Source organism: Peromyscus leucopus, chromosome 17 (assembly GCF_004664715.2).
Source record: "Peromyscus leucopus breed LL Stock chromosome 17, UCI_PerLeu_2.1, whole genome shotgun sequence".
NCBI lineage: Eukaryota > Metazoa > Chordata > Mammalia > Rodentia > Cricetidae > Peromyscus > Peromyscus leucopus.
Window position 1 is genome coordinate 32,916,488 of NC_051077.1, and position 21,164 is coordinate 32,937,651.

General features: G+C 41.1%; 1 protein-coding gene across 10 annotated transcripts in view; it reads right to left on the reverse strand.

The window, feature by feature from the left end:
* Positions 1 to 21,164, reverse strand: part of Tenm3 (teneurin transmembrane protein 3) — a 727,726-nt gene that overhangs the window by 114,146 nt on the left and 592,416 nt on the right. For 8 of the 10 annotated variants that reach the window (XM_028854524.2, XM_028854523.2, XM_028854522.2 and 5 more), the window contains 5 exons: positions 8,530 to 8,744; positions 2,852 to 3,062; positions 2,355 to 2,456; positions 1,980 to 2,174; positions 684 to 884 (listed from right to left, as the gene is read on the reverse strand). The exons of 1 other annotated variant lie outside the window; for it this stretch is intronic. In XM_028854524.2, the coding sequence (XP_028710357.1) occupies positions 684 to 884; positions 1,980 to 2,174; positions 2,355 to 2,456; positions 2,852 to 3,062; positions 8,530 to 8,744 (924 nt within the window). The remainder of the gene's footprint in view (positions 1 to 683; positions 885 to 1,979; positions 2,175 to 2,354; positions 2,457 to 2,851; positions 3,063 to 8,529; positions 8,745 to 21,164) is intronic. One more of the 10 variants, XM_028854518.2, reaches the window with a different exon arrangement.

A 21,164-nucleotide genomic window follows, 5' to 3' on the forward strand; every position in this document is an offset into this window, starting at 1 on the left:
CCCGAGTATGTGCATGTGTCTATCTACTAGTGAATATTATTGTCATTCCCTTATAATCATAATTTAAAATCTGTGTTGAACTACTATATATAATAGTCACACACACAGTCTTTAGTGTGATTATGTTTAGCCTTCCCTTGTGAGGGAAGTTTTATTTTTTTAAGTTGCAGACTATCTATCTGTTCATGACAAAAAGGGCCTGAATTTCTGGGCATGGTGGCACACACCCGAAAGCACAGATAGAGACTTGTGGGTCCAAGACCAGTTTCTCTTAGGCAGTAAGTCTGAGGCAGCTCAGGCTACGTGAGGCCCCTGTCCCAACGATGCCACCACCCACCCCTAAATGGGCTTCCATTCTCAAGCTGTGGCCAGACCCATAGATCCAAGTATAAATCAATATTTCCGTTCAGCGAGACTGAAGAAGATAAGGCTGTCTTATGCAGATGAAAGACCATTCTCTTTTGATAATAGAGAAGAGAGGATTTTTAATAATAAATTACCGAAGCTGTTTTCCTTCTTATAAAGAATAACTACTTCATTGCTTTAAACATTTATATCTTTAAAAAAAAAAATCACTTGGTTACATAATCGAGTTTCACAAAGTGTGCTTTAAAAGGTCCAATATCCCCAATCTTAGGTAAATGACAGTAAATACGCGGTGGCATCGCATGAGTTGGCCTCACCATTGGAGCAGTCTGGGCCAGTCCAATCTGGGTCACAAGTACAGGAGCCGCTTTCCTGAAGGTATGTCCCATGGCCCGAGCACTGGTCGGGGCACATGGTCTTCAGTATTTCACAGTTACTGCCACCCCATCCTGGGTTGCAGTGACATTCTCCATGGATACACACCCCATGATTGGAACATCCAGGGTCCAGACAGTCCGCTAGTGTCAAGAGAGGAGAACAGTTTTATTAAAGCTGAAAGATATCGTAGTACACGAAGGCTCAAGAATCAACTCTTCATTCTGAAGAATGTTTTAGATAATCAAACATCCATCTACGATTCTCCAGACCTTGTCTCTGAAAAAGCAGAGAGCCGCAATGCAACCAAGCATCAAGAACCAACCTGACGCCATTTAGGTAACTGAGGCCCTTGCAAAGATTGGTCTTTCATGAATTAGACAAATATGCTTTGGAGGGTTCAGACAATCGCTCTGTGATCTGCCCAAGCAGAGTCAGAGAACAGACCCTGTACATGCTGACCTGCTCCATGACCACTGAGCACTGACAGCTGTACGGGATCCTCAAATTGTTCGAGAAATAAATGAGTTGCACACGCTAGCCTTCTTAATTCACTTTAATGTGCTTTAGATGATGAGATTTAATTTAGCAATTTGACTCAATAAAACTTTACACTTGTACGGTCAATGGCCTGAAAATTTAATTCCAGAGACTTAATTGCATTACTTTGTGAGTGCAGATCAATAAAATCAATTTGATTGGAGAATGGAAATGGTGCTTTTTTGGCTTCCTGAAAAAAATAAAAATAAAATAAAAAAACAACAACAAACCAAACTCCAGTTTAACTGCACTTTACAGTATAGTGTCTGGACTCTCCTCAGCACGTACAGTGATGGAAGAAATCCACAACACTGCTCTTATTCCTTACATTATATTCAAATTGTTTTTTCTTTCTAGAGATGCCAAAAAGGTCGGCATCAGTGTGAAAAGCTGAAAAGTGACAATAACAAGCCGGTCCTTTATTGGGTTTCAAGACACAAATGCTTGTTTGCTTTCTCAGAGTAAAACAACAACAAAGAATTACTCATGCTACAGAAACAGAGCAAAAGAGCTCTTTGGTATTTGTTCTTTTTATTAGTTAAAAACGTTAATAAAACAATGCATTCATAAATATGGGAATAAAAAATTGCTTTCATAGAGGAGCATGTGAAAGAACACTTGCCAAGCTGAAGATTACAGATTTAATCTGTTTCTTTATGGAGATAACAATAGGATTCGGTAAATATTGACATGTTTACCTTCTTCACAATTTTCTCCTTTGTACCCCGAGTTGCAAGCGCAAGAGCCCATGATGCAAATCCCACGACCCCCACACTGCGGGTCAATGCACTGGGTAGTCGGCACATCACACTCGGTGCCCTTCCAGCCACTGAAACACAGGCAGCGGCCCTTGGAGTACTGCCCATTGCCACTACAGAGCACCGGACAAGCTGCTGTGAAATAACACAAGACAGAACGGTCAACAGCCACGTTTGCCATTGAGACCCTCACAGAACAAGTGATGGGCCGGCCGTTCCCATCCCCTTTCTTCCCCGGGTTGCTAAGTTTCCCCGACTGGATGTGTTTCTACGGCTTATTTATATCGGCTTAAGAAGAGAATCTAACTTGCATACCTCTTGAACAATCCGGACCCAGAAACCCTGGAAAACAATGGCAAGTTCCAGAAACACATTCTCCATTTCCATGGCAATTTCGGGGGCATTCCACCACAGACTCTGAAGAAGAGAAACGCAGGGAGCATTTGTGAGATGCTGGCCTCTCTCAGAAGTGGCCATTCTGCTCATTTTAGTTAGGCGTTAATGCAATTACGGATAGTTCACTCCATAACCCCCAAATCAGTTCATTTATATAAGATATCTGCAGAGTGATGTAAAACATTTCAAATCTTTAAATGCAGATTTTCAAAGTGTTCTTTCTCTTCCTGTGGTAATTTATAATATTTCTTATAGAGCTTTAGGGCTTGCCATATATTCACAAATGAACAATTCAAAAACAAGATGTGTGTTATCACCCCAGGAGTCACTAAAGTTTGGTAAAAATGATTTGAGTTTCTATTCGGCACGGAGTTTAGGCAGTCGGTGGAAAAGGATGCTTTGAAGAAGGCTCTTACCTATAACGATGGTATTAAAAGACACCGGCTCTGGATTTTTCCCATCGTTATAAAAAGCCAGATGCCAGATTCCAGAATCCAAGTACTGGATGAAGCCAGCTTCATGTAGGCTGATGGATCTCGCCTGCCGCCCGGCTCTTTCAGATTCCACCAGATTCCGCTGTTCTCTTGCTATTAACCTGCTGCCGTCCAGGAGCTCCACAAAATCGTACTGGGGGGTGAGGGTAAGGGAGATGGAGTCAGTAGCCAGAAACAACACGTGTACTGCCTCTTCTTCAAGCTTTTCTCTTTTGCAAATAAAACAGTGTTAGAAGTTCTTGCTTGACAGGCCCAAGTGGCAGAAGCCTTCTAGGCGTGGGATTTATGAGGATAAGGACCACCTGTTGCATCCCCTTGTATTTAAACTGAAATGATCATTTTTTTCCTTTTTAGGGAGTTACCAAATTCAGTTCCCCTGACTGATAACAAGTTTGGTAAATTCAGGCACTTTGGGGATATACATGTGAAATCTATGTGATTGTACTTAGACCATGAATGGCTGACGATCTAATCCTACTTGGCACTTACGTACAGCAAGGACTGCTGTTTATCCTGCACTGGGATTATTCCTAATCCTGGAAGCAGCTCTTTGGACAAGAACTTTGTGGTTGCTCTTGAGGACTCTTGAGGAGGTTCAGCAGGACCTGCTACCTGGAAAGTGGCATCTATGAACTCAGGTGTATTTTGCTGCAGAGCTGGGGTCATTTCCACCATAGAGCACGACATTCCTCTCCTGGGATGCTAATGCAGCCGTCCGAACGTTTGTGGGATTTTTACATCAATACATTAAATGACGTGCCTTCATATTCTTTATTAAAATCAATAAACTGATTAACAGGTGGGTATGATGGGACAGAGAAACCATAGCATGCAGACTTAGGGGCATGATGGCAGCCATTCTGGAAGCTACTTTTTGTTTTCACAATGATTATTAATCACAGACATTAAAAAAATGAGAATTTTTTAGAGAATTTAAACTATGGAATATGATTGACAACAATAGGGTAGAATTTTGCCAACAAATGCCATGAATTTGGAAGATACCGAAAAGAGTCTCCAATATTGGTTTTAATAAGCTTTTTAGCTGATAGCTTCTTTAAATATTGCAGTGATTCTACTGCTATCCACTTGTCCAGTTTCATTCTTACTTCTGAGATATATTTAATGTAAAAGATTACAAATATATGTAGATGCAGACTATGCATAAACATCATAATTGTAGTCCTATATATGCGTATCATTAATACTTTACGATTTATTCTTTAAATGGAATCATTGTGGAGGAAAAATTTTTTTTATAGGACTCTCTTAATCCAATCAAATAAAAATAAAATTAGTTGTTGGAATTTCTGGGAATTATATTTAAACAGACTGCCACTGTGCAGACCACAGACATCTACTACTGTGATAAAATTTAATATGTGATTCAGTATATGACTCATTGAAATCTTTATTTAAATAAAAGCATTTCGTTCTTTGGGTAGCAATATGCAAAACATATGCAAGATATATGCTAACTTCATTAGTACTCAAAAATTTTCAATTTCTTACAAGGACGCAAATAATGATCCTTGTAATTTCTCCAGCTCTTTGTAAAAAAGTTCACTGGGATTCTATTCCCTCATGATTAGAGGAGAACAAAGTTTAATTTTGGAGGGTATCTCCACCTCAAATAGGTCATCTCCATTTACTCATCAGATTGAAATATTTACATTACCGTGGCAAAGCAAGAGGGACACTTCCCTCTCATGGCCCAATACAGACACTTTCCTCTTCTAACATTATATACAGTAACTGAAAATAAAAACGGTAGAAATGTTGAGTTTTAACTGGTCTTTCAAGTCTACAGTTAGTCGTCATTGCCAACACAGTGATGGGCATTTGTACCACACCAGAACAATGATGGAACCGTGAGAGCGGTGGGAACCATGAAGTGGCTGATGGCCTCTGACCATCTACCCAGATCTAGGGGGTTGTCAAGACATTTCACAGATGACTTCACGAGAGTGATTCAAAACACCTGAAGAAAATTACCTTCTTTCCACTGTAACCATCTCTACCCCAAATTACAAATCATATGGCTCGTTCTTCAGGCATAACATGATCATATATGGGCAAGTCTGAGCTTCGCTCTACTTATAAACCAGAACTGCATATGGATGGATTATAGTGGGGAGAAGTCTTAAGACCTTATGCTATTTTCAGTATGAGTTCTCTGGACTAACTCTTTGGTCTCAAACTCTGGAGAGCTATCACAGACATCTATATATAATGTTGATGTCACTAAATAGAAACTATTTCAGCTCCCTTTAAGGGAAATTTTCTTATGATCTTACTTTATTCTTATATTGTTACCTAATATATATGCTATTACCTAATATATATATATATATATATATATATATATATTGTATGTGTGTTATATACACACATATATGTATGTGCTACACACTCTGAAGTTCTTTCTCAAGTTGCTCTGAACTTCAATGGTGCTATGTAAAATCAATAGAAGAAAAGGTTGCTTATGTTTCTTTTCAGAGGTTTACTATTTAATCAGCCATGTAAAAATGCAAATAGGCCTTTTCTGGCATCGTGCTAGTTTACTTCTGGAAAGCTAAGACTATCTATCCAACTGTTTAATTCAATTTCCGTTATTAAATTGATGGGAATTCAGAATCAGTGAGTGCTGACTAGGCCTTCAATCACCTTTTTTTGGGGGTGGAGTGGGGGGGCAGCCTTGCTATGTAGGCCTTGCTGGCTTTTCACTATCAAATCTCTTGCTCTGCCTCCCACCCAGCCTTCGAAAAACTTCCCTCCAAATTTCTGATGGCGGCATCTACCATACATTATAGAGAAGGAAAAAGTTTTAGAAACCTTCCAATTGAGCTCTCTGATTTTCCCAACACACACTGAATCTTGGAGGAGTTAAGAGACTCATACAAGGTCATGTAGAGCATAAAAATCAAAAAGTGGTAAGGCTGTCTTTGGAACTCAGGCTTCTGCCTCTTTTTCCAGAACAGCCTTCAGGCCAACACACAAACACACCACAGCACAGTAGCCATAGAGCACAGAACTGCTTCCTTAGGCTTCCAACTGTCCAGGAGAATAAATGGGCCATCGGGGAGAAGAAAGTCAATTGGCTCCTTGGCAACGATCAAATGGACAGTTTCATAAAGGGTCACAAAGACTTTGACTTTCAAAACTCAAGTGACTATTCCGAGGGGCTGGCCAATTTTAATTATTTCAGGTTGATTTATTTAATGTTCCCCAGGAAGAGAGAAATGTTCAATTTGGGCTGCTTTATAGCATATTTCATGTTTAAACACTGAACTCAGAAACAGCTGTTTGCTCTGCTGATCTTGACTAAGCCAAAGGAAGGACCTCTAATAACCAAGGCTTAAGAAAAAGCATACCTTACACAAATACACACACTGTCCGAGAAAAGAAGGATGGATATTTTAGGTACTGTATTGAAAAAAATGGTGCAATTGTAAGAAAACGTGACGCTGAACTTTTCATTTCCCTAATTTTATGAGTTATGCATCTCACGCAAAAAGTCAGCTATATACCCTGAAACAAACGATTTTAAGCACACAGCACATTATATGCTTTTCAAACCAGCTCTGGCTGGCCTGGAACTTGCTACTTAGGCCAGGCTGGCCTTGAACCTCTACCTCCCAAACGCATGCACCACCATGCCCACACAACAGACACGCTTAGTCTGAAATTATTTTCAGAAAACTTTATATAAAGTTGCACATTCACAGATGTGCTTCTTAGAGGACTCTTCCTTGAGCTGGAGAAAACATAATTTAATTTCCTATGTAGTTTTAGTGGAGAGAGGTTTTTGTGTCTTACTGGACTATCCATGTAAATATAATCTGTCTATAGTAACTGGAGTTCCGAAGATTCACTTTCATTGACAGTTTTTTTTTTTTTTTTTTTTCCATCTCTGTGGAGAATGATGTGGGAATTTGATTGGGATTGTACTGAATCTGTAAACAGCTTTTGATAAAGTGACCATTTTCACAATACTAATTCTCCTAATCCATGAGTATGGGATGGCTTTCCATATTTTAGTGTCTATCTTTTTCTTCAGAGGTTTAAAGTCAATATCAGACCATTTTAAAGCTTAAAATTGGATACATGGACATCATAACAAGTGTTTGACCCAGAAGGAACCAAAATATCTACTTTGATATCACAGATATGAGAATATATTGTAACATATTAGTCAAAATTTACACAGCCATTGAAGTCATAGGTCTTTTAGAAAGCATGCTGAGTACAGTATTTCTTTGAAATTGTGATTTCTTTATTAGTATTTTGTCCAAATTTTCATAATTCATACTCTAAGATTATAGAAAATAATTTCTTATAGGGTCACAGAATATGAAGTTTGTACAAAAATCTTGGTCTTTCTTTTATAAATGAAAAAAAAAACACCACTATGGAATTCCACAAGGAGATAAACTTATTATAAAATACGTCCAACTCATCTAAGTGTTAATTAGCTAGCTAGTACACTTTTTAATTCCTCTACTTACTAGCATAATACATCTTGGAAAAGTTTCTTTTCCAATTTTATAGTAGATAATTCAAAGATTTTTCTCATAGACATCATGGAATCTGTTCTGTTCTCCTGGTGATACAGATTAAAACTCAGGGCCTCCTCTATTATAGCTCATCCCCCACATGACCTTTTTTAAATAACAAAAACGACATTTTCCAAGTCACATACGCCATGACTCAATATTATAGACTTGATTATTTTGTGGTAGTTGGGATTGAGTTTCAGATGTCAGGGCCTCAAAGATGGCAGGTAAGTGCTCTCCTATGGAGTCATGTATTCCCAGTCTATTTTTTTTTTTTAAACTTTGTAATTTATCTCACTAAGTTGCCTAGGCTAGCCTTGAACTCATCACTCTCCTGCCTCAGCCTTCAGAGTACCTGTGATTGAGGGTCTGTGCAACTCGGTTCTGGCTTGATTGTGGCCATTTTGGTGGTGGTTCTCCAGTTGTGGCTGTTACAGTGGGGGTATTTTTATACAAAGAATGGCCTTTCAAATGCTGTGCATTCAGTAGTCTGAGGACTACACTGACTCCATCTTGCTTGGTTTTCTGTTAACCATCTATCTATTCACCTTCCTCTTCCTTGTTTCCAAAGAAAATGGTGGCAAGACTTGGGAAAGTTTGTAACTATCATGCTTATTATGCTCCTGTTTCCATATTTTCTTCACTAAAAATAAATCTGACATTGCAAAAACTGCTTTAATCCAACATCAATATATTTAAGATGAATATGTATGCATCTGTGGTATGCAAGGAATAAAATCATCTGAAATGACCACAGAATCTCGGAGAACCTACAGTGTGCTTGATACTCAGCTGATGCTCAGTGTTCACGAAGTGCCTCAGACATTTTTAGCCATTTTAACCAATCATTAGCCATGCAAGCCTTTTCCTACTAGTGATTCAGACATCTCCAACAAGCAGACACTACACTCAAACTTCTTTTCATTGCAAAGGATTCATTTAGAAGCCATGGCTTCACCCAACAGCTGAGTTTCAGGGCTCGAGGAACATCTGGAAATGCAAACTAGGGGCCTGCATCTTATCGACGCCAACACCCACGCTCACCTGCGTATGGGAAGGTGGTAAGCCTTTCCGGCCGTATACTCCAATCAATGCATCCTTCTGGAGAGAGATGTTGAACTTAAGAAACTGTGGCTGATCAATAAAGAGTTGCGATCTCCAGAAGATCCCGGGGGGAACCTCTTGAACTGCTCTCCGGCCAATATCAAGTTCTCCGGAATCTATGGTGTTATTTTCATGTGTAAATCCACCTAATTTTCCTGAATGTGAGAGACCCAGCGGTGAAGAACAAAACATTAAAATAACAGGGTTTCTTTTCAAAGAGTTATTTCCCCTCATTGTTCAGGAATTCTTCTTCTGATACGCGAGATACTCCCTTGTCGTGTGTACTTTAAGAACTTTTTTTTTCTTTTTTTGATGAAGCGTTGTTTTACTAAGTTTGATCTAACATTCTTTAAGGTATTTAAGTCAAGATTCTCCGGCTTCCCCCAAGGTATGGTGATCACTGAAGCTGTTTCCACACCGACAGCGTTTCTCATTTACTTGAAACATAAATGTCTTATAAATTATACGCCTTGTTATTTCTTGGGAGAGATTTAGCCTGGTGCTTATCGGCTACTCTAACTGTCCCATCATTCTGCAGAGTGTGAATGAAGGCATAATGGATGATAAAGATTTCCAAGCCAATTTTTAAGTAACCAATCAATGTTACCGATTCATACACCAGGAAAAAAAATGGAAAAATAAATCACATGTCAAAAGAGGTAAGTAGGGGTTGTAGGGCATCAGGAGATAGAGGATAAGAGGAGCAGGGTTATATCTCTTAAGTTTTAATGTCGGCTGTCGCAAAACTTCCTATTTCTTGACCCACCATTGAGTATTAGTGGGCACACTGTGCCACCCTTCCCCAGAGACCTTCAATCTTCAGGGTAAACAAGCAAATAAACAAACATTCAAGCAACCCCCCCCCCACCTCCACCCCACCCCAGCTCCCTGAGAATCCCTGCCATGTCCTAGCACCATGGCCAGGTTCAAGATCCAAGGCTGTTTTTCCGGGGATGGTGTTCCCCTTCGCCTCTTGGCCAAGGTCCTTTCTTGGGTACTCTCCTGGCCACGGAGGGGGCTTCACAATTTACTGCAAGTGGAAACAAAAAGCAAAGGTCCCCCCCAAAGCCGAAGAGACAGAAGGCAAATTATCCTCTATCAAAGCCAACCCTTTTAACTTGATAAAAAGTTGACTTACCATTTTTTTTTCTTTTTTTCATTACACTGGAAATAGCCTCCAGAGAACTTGTTAATTCAAAAAATTTTAAGATTTAATCTCAAATCTGAGAATTATGTCTTATCCTAAAGAGCGGAGAGAGCCTGCTATCTGTGATGACTCATTAATTTAACATTGCATTCATTTTATTAAGTGTCTGCTAGGGACAGAACACTGACGTCGTAATAAGAGATACACAAGATACCGAAGAGGAGCAGCTCAGAAACCATTGGCTCTAGCTTAAACAGCTTGGTCTTCATCGAGCTAACTGCCTGGCGGAGGAGACGATCTGTACAAACTAAAGCGTCACATGACTGGGTCAGGGGCAGGCCGTGGCACTGGAAGCTGGACTTGGAAGGACAGGTAGGTTAGGTGTGATGGCTAATCTTGGTGGGCAGCTTGCCCAGATCTGCCGTCAATTAAAAGGCAAGCCGTGAGGCACACCTGTGAAGAATTTTCTTGATCAGGTTATTCGAAGTGGGAGACCCACTCTAACTACAGGTGGCACCTCCCTTGCGGCAGCCTAGATTAAAAAAGTGTGACTCTGGCCTGTTTGCTTCTTCTCTTACTGGCAAGTTCATCTGCTCTGCTGCTGCTGCTGCTACCACCGCTGGTGTTATATTCCTTCAGAACCCAGCTTCTTTGGGCTTTTAATATACACTGAAGACTAGTGGTTCTCCAGGTCTTCGGTGCCAGATTGGGAATGTTCAGGGACCCAGACTCATGAGCTGAGCAAGCTACTGGGTTGTCGGCCACTCCAGTATGAAGGCAGCCATTACTGGACCAACCAGATTACTTTGCGTGACTCAGTCTACATTAACCTTTTAATATATATTTATTCCATTCGTTCTTTTTGTCTTGAGAATCCTGACCAATACAACAAAGTATCTGAGTTAGGGCAAATATAACGATTTTAAAAAACGATATGGAGAGGGGCATGTCTTCGGATGCATGGGCTAGAGAAGACGTTTTGGAATCTAACAACCTGGGTTTGAATTGTGGCCACGTCAGAGGCAGAGGGACCTGCGGGAAGAGCCCAAAACCTCCGACACAAAATCTCCTCTGGAAAATGGGGATGGCCACATGACCTCTGAACTACTGTGGGGTCTAGACAAGCGCTCAGCTCAGTGGCCCTCTGGATGAATGGACACAAGACTAACTGGCTTGCTGGGAGAAGAATGGGAGGCAAGGCTGGAAAGGAAAGACATTATCCAGAGGGAGCAAACACCCGGTGAAAGACCATGATCTTTATGCCTACAGAGTTGGTGCTTCTGTTCTGTAAATACTTTTCATTTTCATTCTATTAACGCGCATTTTTATACCGCTTTTTGAGGACACATATACTTACTATTATGCCTGTAGTTTAAAAACAGAGAATTATATAATGTATAACTATATAAATGGTATCCCAACACAGAAATGATCTTGTGTTTCTACCCCTCTTCCCTCCATCCCCTCCTCTCCCCTCCACTGGAGAAACAGAATTCCAGATGACGAGGAAACATGCTCCACAGTCATAGATGAGGAAGGCAGACAGACACCAGCTGATGGCCGAGAGGATGTGAATCAATTCACAACAGATTCACTCTTATGGATAAATGTGAGGTCTGAGGGAGAGCATATTTGTAGTAAATATCAGGCTTGCTTTCTGCCTGGACTACGGTATCCCACTGTGGCACATACACCATCAGTTGCAAAGGACAGCTATAACTAAATGGAGACCCGTTAAAGGTTCAAGCAGGCTAAAGGTAAAAGGAAATCATTGTTTGAGGAGCATTAACGTGCAGCAGTACAGGAAGCTTGGAGATGGAGAAGAGAAGGGGAATATGGCCGTAATAGCCCAGGTAGGATGCAGAGAGGCATTATACAAGAAAGCCTAATAAAACACTATTATTTATAACTCCATATAGTCACTTCATTCTCAGTGCCCATAATCCTAGCAGTTAATAGTGCTTAAGCAGCAAGGTCTATTTTTCTCAAACCAGTTTAGTATTATAAAAGACTGTAAGGAAATATCAAAATCGCATCGCTGTCATCATTTTTAATTTTCATATATGACCACTTAGATCATAAACCATGCACCTTCCATATAACGTTATTTTATTATGATATACATTCATTGGAGCAAAATTAGATTACTCGGTTCAATTTTTCATTGAGGTTAAAATCATCTCTGTGACACTTTTGAACACTCGACAGCATTTTTCATTCAAGGAGCTTCTGCAAACCCCCTGTTTGCACAGAATTAGCGTTGATGAAGCATTCAGATGCTGAGGGACAATGGGGCTAGTCTGGCTGAACACCTACGACAGGTATGTTGTTTGTATTAAATGTCAAAACCACCCCATGAGGTCGATACTTTGAGATAAGGAAACTAAGAAGTAAAACGTGTGCCCGAAGTAAATGATGGCCTCATGCTGCAAATTTCCAACCATGTCTTCCATATCCCTACAACCCATGCTTTTTATTATAACAAAATAGTTTTAAGTTACTATTTCTACCGATTCACTATTTCAAGTCAGATACTAACTCATTCATCTACACTATAGAATCCATACAGCTTACAATCATAGGGCTTAAAGTTATAATTAATGTTTTGGGAGACAAAAAAATCTCACTGTGTATCTCTGGCTGGCCTGCAACTCACAGAGATATGCCTGTCTGTTTGTCCTGAGTACTGGGATTAAAGGTGTGATCTATCTATTTTTGTTTTGAATAATCAATTTTATAAGAACAGTTTTTTTTTAAAAAGGCCATATATCATTCTTTGTTACAATCCACCATAAATTGCTAATAAGTTTATATTCTGATTGATTTCTACATAAAGCATGTATGTATGTATGTAGGTATGTAGGTAGGTAGGTAGGTGGGTGAGTAGTGCTGAGGACTGAAACTATGGCCTTGCACATGTGTGCTGTGGGATGTTCTGTATGTCAAATGTGTTTCTCTGATTGGTTAGTAAATAAAACACTGATTGCCCAGTAGCCAGGCAGGAAGTCAGGCGGGACAAGCAGAGAGGAAAATTCTGGGAAGTGGAAGGCTGAGGCAGAGAGACGCTGCCAGCTGCCACCATGACAAGCAGCATGTGAAGATAGCCACGAGCCACGTGGCAAGGTATAGATTTATAGAAATGGGTTAATTTAAGATAGAAGTACACAACAAGAAGCCTGCCATGGCCATACAGTTTGTAAGCAATATAAGTCTCTGTGTGCTTACTTGGTTGGGTCTGAGCGGCTGTGGGACTGATGGGTGAGAGAGATTTGTCCTGATTGTGAGCCAGGCAGGACCAGAAACACTCCAGCTACACATGTGGGCCCTTAAGTGCTCCACCACTAAGGTATATCACCCAGTCTCATTTTGTTTTCACTTTGGAGACTTTCTGTGTAGGTTGCCCAGGCAAGTCTCTGCAGCCCAGACAGGCCTTCTTCGGGAGGTCCTCAGGGCTCAGCTTCCAGAGCACCTGGGGTTGCTGGCATGCAGCATCAGCCTGGGCTGAGACAACTTTCAGAAGATGGAAGACAGCAGCTGCCTTTCCTCCACTAAAATCTGCTGTGTACACACCCCTACTAAACCTGGGTATGGTTCACATCTGGGCTCATCTGTCCAGGTAATACACATCCAGCACTGTTATTACACTCGACTTTTATTAGCAACCACCTTTTCTGTTGCCTTTGAAGCTTATGCGATTCTGTCTCCTTTTTGGTGACAGTCCCAACTGATGCTGATGGAGGTAAATGTTAGCAATTTTATGAGCACACCTGTGCTTTGGGAGCTGGTGAGTATAAACTGGCACCCATCCCAAAGTTGTTTTCCCCTTAATACTCCATCTTTGCCCAAGTATATTGGCTTCGAGAACAGCAGTTGAGTTCTGGCTTCTGGGGTTTAAGGTTTCACTCTCTCCGGGTAGCTTAATGTGTAGGTATTTCTGCTTTGTGGCTTTCTTGATTTGTTGAAGTTAAGGGGTTAAATCCTTTTCACTGAAATATTATGAAAGCCTGATGTGATACAAGTTAGCATATCAACTAATCCAATTAGTCCTATAGTTAATTTAACAGGTGCCTCTTTTCAGGAAGATGGTTTTTTTTTGTTTGTAAACAAAACCAAAAATGAAATAAAACAAAACAAAAAAACCCGGACATTGTTAACCAAATGGGCTTAGAGCAGTAGTAGATGTGATGATGTTTCTGCATCCAACATGAAAAGGCCAATTATGCCATAATATCATAGAACCTTGGAAAGCCAAGTGCCCATGAAAGTCTTTTAGATCAGGGGTCTTCCAATAACCATAGTCAGGACCCCAGGGCACCATAAAACGCATTTTGGTACTTGTCCTTATTTCCTGGGACACGATCCTTAAGATTCTTGGACTCTCTCCAGTGACAGTGTCTTCATATGCTACTGAGTTCACTGGGTCGAGTGGCCATTGGAGGCTTCAAGGATGGGGCTAATCCAATCCAGAGTTAGAGTAGGTCTTCTAGTCCCGCCTCTAAACCAATCCAGAGTTAGAGTAGGTCTTCTAGTCCCGGCTCTCAAGGACGGGGCTCAACCAATCCAGAGTTAGAGTAGGTCTTGCAGTCCCGCCTCACAACCTCTAGGGTTGAGGTGACGCCACATGGCCAGTGGTTTCGTCAGTTGTGTCTATGTTGTGAGGCCTCCATAAGAACCCAAAATGAAGGGTTCTGGGAGCTTCTGGACAGCTGGTCACTCAGAGCTCTATTAGGGGACTGTCCGTCCCCTTCCCTTGACCTACATATCCTTCCATTGTGTCCTCTGTGGTGCCCTTTTCAACAGGCTGGTAATGTGTTTTCCTGATCCTGAGTCGGGCTATCGAATTAGTCAAAGCAAGGAGGGGCGTGTGTATTGTGGTGACCCCAACGTGCAGATGACTGGACAGACACATAGGTGAACAACCTTGGGTTTGTGATCGTCATGGGAGTTGGGGAGGGATAGTCCTGGAGACTGAGCTCTGACCAGATCACCTTCTCTCACCTAAAAGACAGAGTCAGAACTGATTATGAGCAGAGAACTCTGAGCTGGTGTCATGTGCACAACCGCTCGCTAGCTCGCTGTGAGGAGGAATCCAAACACCTTGGTGGTCATTGCATTCTGTGTTGATTGTTCTGCCCTGAGAACGCCATTAAGACTCATCAGTGACAAAAGGGATCGCCTGTAGGGAATTTATTTCTAGACTTTCAACAGCCTTCCTGTGTACACTCTCTTACAGCGGGACACCCCACACATCTAATCCCTAGCATATGTTTATTATGGCATAACGGCTCCCTACGCTGAACAAAGGCCAACTTTAGGTGGTTCTGTTCATGATGCCCCCTTCACTCAAGACACAATAAACCTAAGGCGGGTCTTGTTGGCTTTCTCTTGTGGTACCTCCATCAAGGGTAAACTGAGGTTCAAAATGGAGTGCTGGGGGCATATTTTGAGATTAGACATCCCAGAAAGGAAGGGTGCTAGCTTGTTGGATCGCTTTGTCACTTTTCTCTGTCACTGTCCAAGAAGGCTTTCTGGCTTCAGACTAACACAGAGAAGAGGCAATAAATACAAAACCCAGCAATGCCCTACTTATTCTAATTGTCAAGCCTACGGTAAAGTTCCGTCTCTACATAGAATGGGGATTCAGAACGGACAGGCTGTGACAAAATGCAGAGTAACAATCTAAACCTGAACACACATCAGATTTTTTTTTTTTCTGACACGGAGTAATTTTGATTTTAATGAATACTAGCTCTGTCAGGTAAATTACAGAGTAGATATGTCCCATAAATTAAATGAGCTGATGAAATGGGTATCTTTAAAGCACATAATGCGATGAAAGCTTTCTAAGATATCATAATAGCAAAGGTGAATTAAAGTGGACCAGCGGATTATGGTTCGCATCTTCACGGCATCGTACAGATAGCAGATGAAGCCAGTGTGGTCCAGGGGAGAGTATCAGAGTCAGATGCCGTGAGGACTGTTTGCAGAGCCCGGGGAAAGCCTTTGCTGGTGTGGGATGAAGAACGGGTTCTAAAAACTGTGCAACAAATCTTGTATCAAGAAGGAAGTTGCCCATCCTGTGCTCTCCATGACACTAAGTGATATGTAATGGAAGTGCCACCATGTAGGGCCTCCACATAGTTCTGGTTAACACACCATACTGTGAGTTTCTGACATACAACAAAAAAACAGCTCCAAAAGAACTGAACAGCTTCACCCTACAAGACACCCTCCCATTCCCATCCTTTTCTTTTGTAGCAAGATCTCTCATGTCTGTATTTATAAGAAAGAAAGCTAGGCATAGAATCAATACAGAATTTTTGCTTTATTCTTTAATATTCACATATGAATATGTAAGTTACTCGAAAAGTCCTGACTCAGTTCCCTCAGTCCCTTCTGATACCCCTATCCCTTTTTAATGTTAATCACTGAAACATTTAACACACTTATTAAATAACTAGGTCATATTCAGTTGCTTGTGTTCAAGTAATAACTGGAACTGCCACTTCATAAAGCGGAAAAGATTTAAAACAGAACCCATCACATGATCTTGGGAAATTAAATGCAACTGAAATGTGTATAGTCTTGTTAAGGGGGTATAAGTACGAATACAATTCAAAAGTCTTTTATCTTTCTAGATTTTTCCATGAAATAGGAGTCTTGTCTCTAAGTACCTGTTAACTTCGATTTGCTTCAGGTTATTCCACTATTTACTTATTTATTTATTTCTTATTAAAACCTTAAGATGTGGTTTTAATAACAGGGAGAGGCAGAGTGGGCCTCTTGATAAAAATCAGCGGTGTGGAGCTGGGAGAACGTTACTGATTTCTTGCATAAGACAGACCGGCAGCTTAGCTCAGTACATTGTTTTTGCCTAAGCTGCCTGTTTGAATATCAGGGTGAGCTTTAGGTTTGTAAAGGGCCTTTGTAAACCTGTCCTGTTGCCTCTCAAGTCATGGTACCCCTTTTATTTGTCATAGTCAAGTCTGTACTATTTCGGCTTGTGTTTGTCCAATGGTCTTTTTTAATTGTAAACTTCCCTGAAAGTCAGCTAGCGGCTGGCACTATTTGATAAATTTGTAAATACTTGCACCAAGCCTTCCTCTGAAGCTCTTGGTCTCTTAGAGAAAAGCTTGGACACAGAACTCTTTCATGTCATCCTGAATTCCAGAGAACTCTGGCTTCAGAGGCTATAAAGGAAGGCCAGCTGCCGGGCTCTCTTGTGGTCCCTCACTGAGATCATTACCTCCGTGAACCCCGAGAGCCTGAACTTGGGAATGATCACAGGAAATACAAGAGGTTGTGTGCACGGGCTTGCTAGAAGGACAGGAAGGAGAAATGGAGGACACACAGAGCCAGGGAACAGAGTGCCTTGTAGTTACACAAATTCAAAGCTTGTGGCTTCCAAAGCAAACCAATTAAAGCTTCACATCAAGAATGAGATGCCCCAAGTTTTCAAATGCAGCAGGGCACCATCTTGAAGAATTTCTCAACATGTCCCGTTGTGCTTGAATGCTGGAGTTACTGGCTGTTTTTTTCTTTTCGCTAACTGCGGGTTCTTTCATCAACAGTCTTAATGTCTTAAAGCCTAGTTGTCCATGTGGGAAACATAAAGTGACCGTGTACACAAAGCTATTACTCCTTGCCTTACAGGTTTCCATCTTACATGAAAACACCACTACAGTGGCATTTTAAAGAAGGCCTTTAAAAAGTATTTTCATCTCTGAAGAATATTCAATAGATAGGTTTCCCAACTAGGGCAAATCAGAGCATTTAAAACTATCTTGGCAATTATGAAATTTGGTATGCAACTGAAAACTATTTTATGATATTCGAAAATCACACCAAAGTTACAAAATACTAAACATTTCCTCATATATATCACGACTTTGCTCTCTACCTAGGATGGGAGCAAACTAGACTACATGATTAAAATGAAAATCCAAATTTCCAAGTGTAACTATAACCATTAAGGAGGGCAAATAATAACAACCACCACCATTCTCGGTCCCCAAGAGGCGCTAATAATCAGAACAACAGGAGGCAAAGTTAGATGTCTACATATAATCCATAGCCCACAATCCAATTTAATCCTAATCATAGGTTCATTCATAGCCTGGCTTTGAAGATCTCTGGGAGAACATACCTGTTCACACAGGACCACATGCCATGACTTAACATGTGGACACAGAGGATTATGTTGCAATCCATGTAGAATAAAAACATAGCTACTTTGCACCAGTTTAATGGACAGTGTCAGTCCAGCTTCTAAGTAAGGAGTATTATGCAGCACAACAACGCCAAGGCTAGAATCAATACTGAATAAAGCTCAGGGCTCCTGTAGCCCTGTGAGTCCCAACTCTCCAAAGCACAAGCAGTCGGTAACTTGCCATAAAATTCAGTTCTCTGAAGCTGTTTCATATATGAGGAAGCCGTCACACAATGAACACTCACAAACATTGTAAGCGCCACTGTAATTTTATCTAAGTAGGAGAATCAAACACACGTGTATTTATACCCACAGGCTCGCAATCCCTGTTCTACGAAAGGGGAGGATGGTGTTTGCGTGTTTGTTTTTTATTGGAGGAGTCACTTGCCGTGGTTGCGCTGACTGTACTGATTAATCACTGCCAACCTGCTTGGGTTTAGAGCCACCTACGAGAGGGGCTCCTGGCTTACCCGTGAGGGCGTTTCCAGAGGGGGACTAATTTAGGGAAGACCCCACTCAGTGTGGGGGGCACCATCCTAAGTGGGGAGACTGGTTGGAATAAAAGGAGCCAGCAGAGAAAGCCAGAGGAACACAGACAATCTCCCAGACAGGAGGGAAAAGGAATCTTCCCACCCCAGTGGTGTTTATGTTGGACACTTTGATGGAAAGGAACTCACACACTAACCAGCACACCTGTTTTCACTTTAGTCCTACATCATCTCAGACCTGCTTATGTCAAAATTTAGCACTCACCTCATTGCCTCTTTTTAATGCAGCTGTCAATAAAAAGTGGAATCCTGCCATGTATCACCTACTTTTCCCTGTTGCCATTTCCTAACTCACTGTAATTGCTGGCTTGATTTCTTTCTTGCCTAACAATCCCGATGCTTCGGGAACAAGTGTCTGTGACAGTCCTGGGTGTCTCCCCTTTCTCCCAAGCTGCTATTTATTACCTCATTGCCTTGGACAGTGCATACCATATAATACACGCTTTAAAAAAAATCTAAAATGAACCAGCACTATGTATTCAAAGGAAAAATAATAAGATTCTTTCCATAAAATCCGATCCTCCAAGTAACCAAAAATATAAATAATTAAAGGATTTCTATTACAGCCCGAGAAGATATACTTGATACTAATTTAAGGAGCCATGCTTTAAAAGAGTTTTGCTATAAAATATAAATACATAATTGGCTTAAATTAAAAAAAATACAAAACCAATAATTAGTGACACGTGTCACGGATTGGTTTCCTATACCATTATCAAATTTAAAGCAAACTAGTATTCCATGAAGAAGCGAGAAGTCAGACAAGGCAATTTGCTTACAGGCCAGCACGTGACAGAACACTTCTCAGTTACTTCACGTCACCCATATTTGCATCACATATACTTTAGACAAGATATTGTTCTGGGCCTTATATACTTTATATATTATTTATTCACTGTATATATGTGTGTATGTATATGTATGCATTCACTCAACAAATACTACTTGTAGAGTATTTTGGCCAGACACTGGTAAAAAGAACTACTCTAGGCCCCCAAACTATGCTCATAGCTTGCGAGAGTAGCAGGAAAATAATAATCCTCACTTACATTTTAGCCAAGAAAGCATAGTAATAGCAAACATCTTCCTATTTTTCAACCACGTACTATGTGTCACATATCATTAGAGTACTACTCAAAACTTGTCTATCAGGAAAATCCCATGAGTTACTTTTAGTTGACAAGCAACGTAGACAGAAAGAAACCAGAAGAACTGTCCCCAATAATAAAGACATTAATCATCAACAGGTGGATAGGAAGCCAGGTGGGTCTGGCTACAGGGTACATGGACTTTATATCTCTGCTGTGCACTTCTGTACTAAGAGTATGGTGAAGAGCCAGAATGTGGAGAGACTTTTAAGTCATCTAAAGGCATGTGGATAGGGCTAGGGGGTCAGGTGAGGTACTGTTACCATATTTGTGTCTGAAGAATTGATGAGCAAGGGTAGAGACATCATAAATAGGTGGCTGCTGTAGTCCCGTTGAAAAATGATAGAATTAATGAGACAGGGAGTTAGGATTGTTGGGGGCTTGTCCATGGGCTCAATGGGAGAGGTAAGAAACCAGGATTCATATATAACCGCAGCAACTTCTGAACCAGGTCACTAGGTGCTATTTCCTGACAGAGAAATCCTTGAACAAGAGGCAAATTTGAACAGAAAGATGATATAACAACAATCGTGTTTTCCAAAGACAGCCAGTCTCTACTCCACATGCTCTCTGTACAATGTGTTTCCTTGTGTACACGACCAAGAAGGGGAACTTTCTGTGATGTCTCTGTTTGTTACAAAGAGAAGCTCTTTTAGCGGGGGATGCTAGCTACACTTGTCCATGTGTGTGTAAGATTTAGAATGCAGTTAAGGAATCTTGTTGATCTGGCAACGTGGCAGTATTCTACAGTCTGTGCCCTCATCAGGCCCAGGCAGTTGGCTAGGTTTGTAGGAGTGGGCATGGTTTCCCTCCTGTTGAGCGGGCTCTGAGTCCAGTTAGGATAGCCGGCCATTGGTTGCTGCCATGGTATGTGCGCCACTATTGCCATGCTGGTCAGGGTTTCGGTTCATAGGCCTCATGGGTGGACAGCGCTATCGCTTCCCTCGGTTGGCAGCTTGCACAGTACTCTCTGGAACCATGGAGAGCAGATCAGCAGAAAGGGAGGCTTTCAGGTTACACATGTTTCAGACAATCAGAGAACCCCGCCCTGAGTGTTCAGTGATTTTAGCAATAGAGACTTCTCTTCCATCTCTTAGAAACAGCCAAGGGCAAGAGCAACAGCCTATATGTATTTTTTTCAGGAAACACTTGGACTACCCTGACCAAAAACTCAAATGGAGGTTACTCATGCTTGACACTGGGGGCTTTGTTAGATAGTCTATGGCTATTTTGGGGAGCATTATCAGCCCAAGTGGCATAACTTCATTTAATATATACATGTATGTGTAGATGATGTATGTATATACACACACATATGTGTTATACAGGAAAGGAGCAATTATGCACATTGAAGTTGGACTGTGGGGAGCCCAGCTCCAACAGGTGCATCTTCAAAACAACTCCTGTACCCAGTGTTCAGTGAACATCTCAGAAGAGAGGATCTAAGTGCCAGGGGACCTTCAGGGAGACTGTGTCTCCTGGAAATGGCTGCATAAACAAGACAGGAACAATGGCAATATTAA